Source organism: Lipotes vexillifer, unplaced genomic scaffold (genome assembly GCF_000442215.2).
Source record: "Lipotes vexillifer unplaced genomic scaffold, Lipotes_vexillifer_v1.1 scaffold572, whole genome shotgun sequence".
NCBI lineage: Eukaryota > Metazoa > Chordata > Mammalia > Artiodactyla > Lipotidae > Lipotes > Lipotes vexillifer.
In genome coordinates this window covers 498226-506081 of record NW_006771270.1, presented here as the reverse complement: position 1 = coordinate 506081, position 7856 = coordinate 498226, and the positions used below count along the sequence as shown (strand labels likewise).

The window sequence follows — 7856 nt, the reverse complement described above, 5'->3', positions numbered from 1 at the left end:
TTTTTTCTTCAGAAGAGAGGGAAAGAGACTAGTGAGGGCAAAGAGGTGTAAGAGGAGAGAGGTACAGTCTCAGAGGAATGAGCAAAGTAATTAACAGTAAAAGAGGGCACTGAGTATGTACTGACTGGGATGCTGGGAACACAGAGATGACCAAGATACAGTTTCTATTCTTAAGGAGTTCTGGTAGAGATGAATGTGCTAATTATATATATACCATTATACTGAGGAAAGGGACTAATAACTGATGGCAGAAGGGAGAAGGGAAAGCTTCTCAATGACAGGATTTTTCATCAGTCTTGAAAAACGAATTAGAGTTCTCCAGTTGGAGAAGGGAGTAAAGGCCTTCTAGATAGGGTAACTTCAGGAACAAGAGAAGCTCAGGGGTGTAAATCCAACAGAAACAAAAGCAAACATGATGTAGTAGGGGAACCCCAAGGTTTGCCCATTTGGTAGAAGAGGTAGAAGAAACAGACATTACCCAGATTGGGAAAGGTAACCTATGTTATTGCTATATATTTTGGATATTATCTTGAAGGTGATGGAGAACATGAAAATCATGGAAGGATTTTTGGTGAGGGAACTGACTGAATCACATTGCCTTTTAGAAAGATAAATGCAGTGTGGAGGGTAAATTCAAATTCAGACATATCAAGATGCTTAGTCCAGACTAGAGATGATGATGACAGTGGAGATGGAGAGGAGTGGGTAGATTCAAGAGACATTTAGGTTGTAGAATTGAGGGGTGAGGGAAAACATTAGTTGAGTGAATGAATGGTAACATTTCACAAAAAAAGAAACCTGCAGAAAGTTCACAAATTTGTGGTTTGTAGACTTCCAAGTACTCTTCCAGGTACCAAACCACTGTTCATAACTCTTGGACTTCTCTTGTCCTTAAACTTGTAAATGTGCTGTTTGGAATGAAATCACCATAGCAGTCCATCTGGGGAGAAGTGATTCTGTGGTAGTTACTGTGGTATCCCCCATGGTATAATGGAAGTTTTCCACACCCAGTTACTTATATTAAGGATAGTGGAGTGGCTAACACTGGGAGTGTCTTGTTTGGCTCTTGCTATATGAAGTTTATAACCACTGTTTTCTGAACAGGCTTGTTTCTGGTGCAGAGACATGAAACTCACCAAAGATGGCTGTGTACTGCTCCATGAGATGGTGAGCTGATGTTGCTAACTTAATAAACCTTAATTAGCCTTAGCTGAGAACGTAGTACAATTTGTATATCCTTAAACCAAGGCCGTCAGCTAAATACTGCAGTCATGAGATATGCTTGTTGGTTTAAACCTTAGGAAAAAAAAAAAGTCTGTTGGCTGTTTTCAGATCTTTGTGTAGTGCAAATAATAACTTAGGGATACTTCCAAATTAGTTACATTTTTTAAAGGCAATGCATTATGTTCTTTGTAATCATGGAAAAAAATCCTTTGCAAGTTTAGTACATACATTCATCTTCAAGATTGAAGGATGTAATCTTATTTTGGAAATGTCATTGCATTCGAAGCAGAGACTCTTTTATAAAATGTTCAAACCTCATTAGTTCTCAGGTTTTAACTTTTCGTTTTGACATTTATTATGTATGATAATATAAAACTTGTGAACTTATAGAATGAAGCTTATTTCATTTCTTAATTTTACTGTTGACCCTTAGGTTATCTTGTTTTTGGTGGACTATTTCTTTATCTCATTCTCTCTCTTTTTTAATCTTTTGCTTGCTTTTTTCAACAAATTCAACACCCAACAGCTTCCTTTATAGCAAAAGTAGCAACAGCCCAGGATGACATTACAGGAGATGGTACTACTTCAAATGTTCTAATTATCGGAGAGTTACTAAAACAAGCTGATCTTTACATTTCTGAGGTATTAGAATTTCATAGAATGCACATTCATGTGGTACTTTATTTTGAATAAAAAGTTATTTATTTTTTGCTAGTAAAATGGTTTAATTTTAGAGGGAAAAAGTTAATTTTTATCAAGATATTTTTGGACAATTATAAATGGAAATAATAATGAAATTTTTAGTCAAAATAATGCCTTTTATTGAAATTATATACCTTTTAAAAAAATTAAATATTTGAGATATATATAAAAGTTAAAAAATTAGCCATGTACCCATGACTAATGGCCTAAGAAAGAAAACATCACTGGGAAAGTTGAAACCAAATTATGCACCTTTTAAAAAATAACTAGAGAAGAATTAATGAAGGTTTTCCACATTGTGAATTTACCTACTTTTCTAGTTTTATTTCCCTTTATAACAGTCTCCTCTAGCCAGACTCCTTCATTCACTGGCCTCTGAAATCATTACATACATTTCTACCTCCATGCCTTTGTTCAATTTGTATTGTTTTCTTTGCGTTACTTATCTGTCTTTTCTAATTAAGCAGTTGAATTTTTGCTCTTTCAAGGACCATTTTAGCAAAGCATAACCTGTCCTTTCAAAGTGCTAAAAGGATCACTTTGTGTTTCATTTAGTATTGGGATCTGTCTATTAATTCAGTACCTGCAACTTATCTCAAGATGCTTTTAGCTGTAAGCAGTGGAAACTTGACTAAAAGTCACTTAAACAATAAAAAAATTATCTCCCGTAACAGGAAATATAGCAATAAAACAGGCTTCTAGGGTTAGTTGATTAAAAAATTCATTCAGTCATCAAGTACCCAGATCCTTTCTGTCTCTTAGCTCTTCCACTTGTAGTGCTGTTTCATCATGGGCTTATTCCCATCCTGGATGAAAGACTGTCAGAAGAAATCAGGGCTGCCTCTTCTCCTTACTAACACTCAGCAGGAGAGGGCAAGAGAAAACCATTCACCGAGCCATAGAATAAAAGTCCTTCCTTTATATGATTGGGCCAACATTGGTCTTATTCCATCCCAAACCAGTGACAGTTTTTTGGGAAATTGACTTAATCTAATTAGGATCCGCCCCTTGAGCTAGGGATAGGGTCAGCTTCCTCTGAAGCACTGAGAAAGAGAGATACCTAAACAAAATTAAGGTTGGGCTAGGAAGGAAGAAATTAGGGAAGGGGAGCTGCCAACAGACATTGACATAGTTATGAAACTGTGTGACAGTGCAGTGACAGAGCTAGGCACAGGATGGGATAGAAACACTGAGGAGGGAGGGGTATCCTAAACTAGCCTGAGGTAGTCAGGAAGCACTTTCTGGAGGAAATAGGCCTGGGATGAATCTTTAGGATTAGGAGGAGTGAGCCTGATGAAAGAGTGAGGGGTGAGGAGTGAACCTGATGAAAGAGTGAGGGGTGCGGAGAATGACATTCCAGGCAGAAGGAAAAACATGAGCAAAGGCACAGAGAAAAGAAGCAAACTGGTGTGTGTGCAGAGCTACAAGCAGTCTGGTGTTGGTGGAGTTTAAAGTGATGCGGACAGTAGTGAATAGGCGTGTAATATACTAACCAAGAAGAATGTTCATGCTGACATATGAATGAGTGATATGGTCAGATTGGCATTTTAAATATTTGGGGGACAGTTTTAAGGGAGTCAAGACTAAAGGTTTTCCTAGTAGTCTAGGTGAGAAGTTGTGTAGTCCTAGGCTGAGGAAATGTTTTGAAGATGGTTAATAACACAGGCTCTGGCGTCAGGCCTTTTGGGTTTAAATCCTGACTCTGGCTCTTACTAGCCTGGTGATCTAAGCCTTTAAGCCTAAATTTCCTCATCTGTGAAACAGGAATGATAAAAACACCCACTTCATAGTGTTGAGAGGACTAAAATAATACATGTAAATCCCTTAGAATAGTGCCTGGCACAAATGCTCAATAAATGTCAACTTTTGAAAGTTATTATAGGACTGACATAAAGGAATGGAGGAAGGGAATAAATTAGAACTAGTTCCAGCTTTCAATAAGTTTATGTATTATTTTTCAGAAAACAATAGCATTTTTTCAAAAAAAATTTTTGTTATAATGTCAGACCTACAGAAAAGTTGCAAGAATATTCCAAAGAATAACATTTCTCTCTCTTTCATGAATATACATATACATATATATATATATATATATATGGAATGTGTATATATAGTAATATACATATTTTTTTCTAATAGTATAAGAATAAGTTGCAGACATGATGGTCTAAATATTTCAGTGTATGTTTCTTAAACCAGGGAATTCTCATACAGTATAGTGATCGAAACAGGAAATTAATATTAACGCATTGATAAGTACTTTTATCTAATTTGCAGGTTTTATTCAAATTTCATCTCTTGTCCGATTCAGTTGTTATACCCCTTTAGTCTTCTTTAAGCTGGAATAGTTCCCGAGCCATCTTTTGTGTTTCGTGACATTGCTGACATTGCTACTTTTAGAGAATAAGCTGTTTTTTTTTTAAGAAAGTCCCTCAGTTTGGATTTGTCTGTTTCCTCATTATTAGACTCAGGTTATGAACCTTTGGCAGGAGTGCCATGGAAATGCTGTATTGGTCTTAATGCAGCACCTCTGGAGGAACATGGTGTGTGTTTGTCCCATTCTATGATGTTAACTTTGAACATTTGGTGAAGGTGCTGCCCATCTGTCGTTTTTCTCCAAACAATGCTGGTTCTTTTCCTCTACATTACAGGTAGTCTTCTCTTCTGTGCCCATTCAGAAGAGCACTACATGACAGTGTGTTACAGTTTTCAGACAGTGTGTTATAGTTTTCAGACATAAAAAGAACTTTTGTAGTTCTTTTGTACTGTTGTAAATTGTAAACAGTTTTTCTGTAAGTTTGAGATTGTTTGAAATATGAAGCGCTGAAAGATTACAAATTACATACATACACTTATATTTAGTGGCGTTGATATAGGTAATCAATTGTTTTGGACATACCTATTAGTAGGAAAGGATAGTTACTTTTACTTTGGATAACTTACTTTATAGTTTTATGTTGATGTATTAGGGCCTGCACCCTAGAATAATAGCTGAAGGATTTGAAGTTGCAAAAATAAAGGCACTTGAAGTTTGGGAACAAGTTAAAATTAAAAAAGAGATGAAAAGAGAAATCCTCTTAGATGTGGCTAGAACATCTCTACAAACTGAAGTTCATCCTCAGCTGGCTTATGTGTTAACAGAGGTGTGTGGTTAAACTTTGGCAGAATGAGTACAGCCTAACACATGTTGGTATTTTTCTTTTTCCTATAAGATAATCAGCTAGCTATGGCGCGTGGTTCTTTTGAACATACAACAAAATATAGAAGACAGATATTTATAGGCTTATTTACAGAGTAGATTTGATTGGTCAGAACAGTATGTGTAATTTTTCAAAAGTGTCATATTAAGCCTTCTTTTAAGTTAACTTGAAAGTTGGGAGGGACTTGGCTGCCTATGGATCACCCCCTGTGGAAGCTGTTGGGGTGATGCACACTGGTCTCCTAAACCTAGAGGTCCATATTTATTATGTGAGGTTGGGGACGTTGTTTTGGCAGTGTGCCTTATAGTTAAGGTTACCACTTTTTTTTTTTTTTTTTTTGCGGTACGCGGGCCTCTCACTGTTGTGGCCTCTCCCATTGCGGAGCACAGGCTCTGGACGCGCAGGGTCAGCGGCCGTGGCTCACGGGCCCAGCCGCTCCGCGGTATGTGGAATCCTCCCAGACCAGGGCACGAACCCATATCCCCTGCGTCGGCAGGCGGACTCTCAACCACTGCGCCACCAGGGAAGCCCAAGGTTACCACTTTAATGAGAATGATTGGTCTGATAGATAATATTCACATCTGGGAAGTGTATACTTGTTTACTTCTAAAGGTAGAATATATATATATAATATCAGGACAAAGTTGGGTATTTTGGGAACGCTTTTATCAGGTAGCTGTAGTTTGATGATATCATCATTGTTCCTTAGCTTTGCATTTTTTGAAACTTGAGTATATTAGTTTATCAGGAATGATGAGTTCATAACAACCAAATTCACAAGACATTGACATAGAAATCAGAATTCTATCTTACTAATTTACCTTGAGAAATATAAATACTGAAACACCTGAGTTGTTTCTGGTCAATTCTTACCAATAGGAAAACCTACTTGGGAAATCAGATTAAGATTAAGAAATTAAGACATTTTCTTGCTGAGCAGTCTAAATAAAGACTCTGCTGTGTTTTCTGCTGTTAAAGTACATATATCACGTGGCCCAGAATCTTCAAACTATCTGATTAGGGCGTCCATTCTCTTTTGGAGTTATAGAAACACTAATACTCTCATTTTCCAATGGTTTGTCATTATTCCCCATTAGTCATCAAAACCAAAAATCATGTTACCTCAGTAAACTTTTCTAAGATATAGTTTTTTTTGCTTTTATTTTATTTGAGGATGATTATACTATAGCACTTAATTTCTGTAGTCAGTTATTTTCATATTACTTTCTGAGCTAAGCAATAGACTCTGTGGTGCTGTGCTTCTCAAATTGCGTATCCCTGGGGATATTTGGCAGAATAAATGAGACATGTCTTTCTGGAGTGTCAATTTTACTTTATGATGGAGGAAAAGCATTATTTTCACATTGAAACAAACATGTATAACTAACAGAACACTGTAAATCAACTGTACCCCAATGAAAATTAAAAAACAACAAAAAACAAACGTATATATTTTGGCATGATGTAGAAAAGTTTCATGGTAAAACATAAGACTTAAAAATTTCATGTTGTTAGAGCCAGCAAATTTGAACTCTTTCCTTAGATTTCATTTCCTTCTTTTCCATTAAGGTGTCCTTTGGTGGAAAAGTTTGAGTAGTGTTTGTATAGTAGGCTTGGCAGTTAAAGAGACTTGATTTCTAGTCCTGACTCTGCTACTACCTGTTAGATCTTGTTTTAAGACCATAACTTCTTAAAGTCTCACCTTAGTTTCCTTCTCTGTAAAATAAGGGGATTGGACCTGATAATCTCTGAAGTCCCTGTTGGCTCTAAAGTATCCATTGGCACTGGTTATCATTCGTATCCATGACAAAGTGACACTTTCTGACCTTGCCTTGTGTTTTGGAGCCTGAAACACTTTATCTGCTTAGTCTGGTGATAGATTACTAGGGCCAGTGGTTTCCTTTAGTAGACCAAATAATTTACTGTTCTCATTCATTTCTCTTCCAGGCTGTGGTGGATTCTGTTTTGGCTATTAGAAGACCGGGTTATCCTATTGATCTCCTCATGGTAGAAATCATGGAGATGAAGCATAAATCAGAAACAGATACAAAGTAAATGAAATAAACTTTAACAGTACATAGATTCTAGAATACTTGGTTATCTTCAGATATTCTTTCACTGATTTCATTAGTTACTTCTATTCATCATCAGTCTATTCAGCATATATTAATTGGATACTTACCAGGAGCCATTCACTGTTTTAGGTGTTAGGAATGAAGAGTAAACAAAACAGAATTTCTTTTTTTAAGAATCTTACATTTCTAGTTGAAAGAGATGGTGGACAAATAATGCTAATAAGTGCTGTGAAGAGGCTAGAGCAGCTGTATATGTGAGCATGTGCATGATTTTAGGGTAGTAAGGGAAGATCATTGTGATGAGAAAGTAAACTAGAGAGCTAAAGAGGTCTCTAGTGCTAGCCATGTGCATATCTGGAAGAAGAGTGTTCTAAGCAGAGGGAATAAGGGTGGAAGAAGCCCCGAGGCAGAAGTGTGCTGGGGTGTTCCAGTGTGCCTGGAGCAGAGGAAGAGGAAAAAGTAGTAGAAGGTGAGGTCAGAGAGGTAAGACAATTATAACATTGTCTGAGTATGTATGTACTCAGTCAGAGTGAGTAGCACCTTGTTGACTTTGGACTTAACTCATTTTAAACATTCTATTATGGAAAACTCTAACCATATATAAGGGTAGAATAGAATAGTGAATGAACTCCCACGTATCTGTCACTCATCTTTA

General features: G+C 36.7%; 1 protein-coding gene across 1 annotated transcript in view; it reads left to right on the top strand.

Moving 5' to 3' along the window:
* The window catches only part of CCT6B (chaperonin containing TCP1 subunit 6B), an 8280-nt gene extending 1099 nt beyond the window's left edge, over positions 1–7181 (top strand). Inside the window, 3 exon segments of the mRNA XM_007472296.1 lie at positions 1124–1167; positions 4896–5069; positions 7074–7181. Coding sequence (XP_007472358.1) covers positions 1124–1167; positions 4896–5069; positions 7074–7181 — 326 coding nt within the window.
* Positions 7182–7856: the final 675 nt, after the last annotated feature.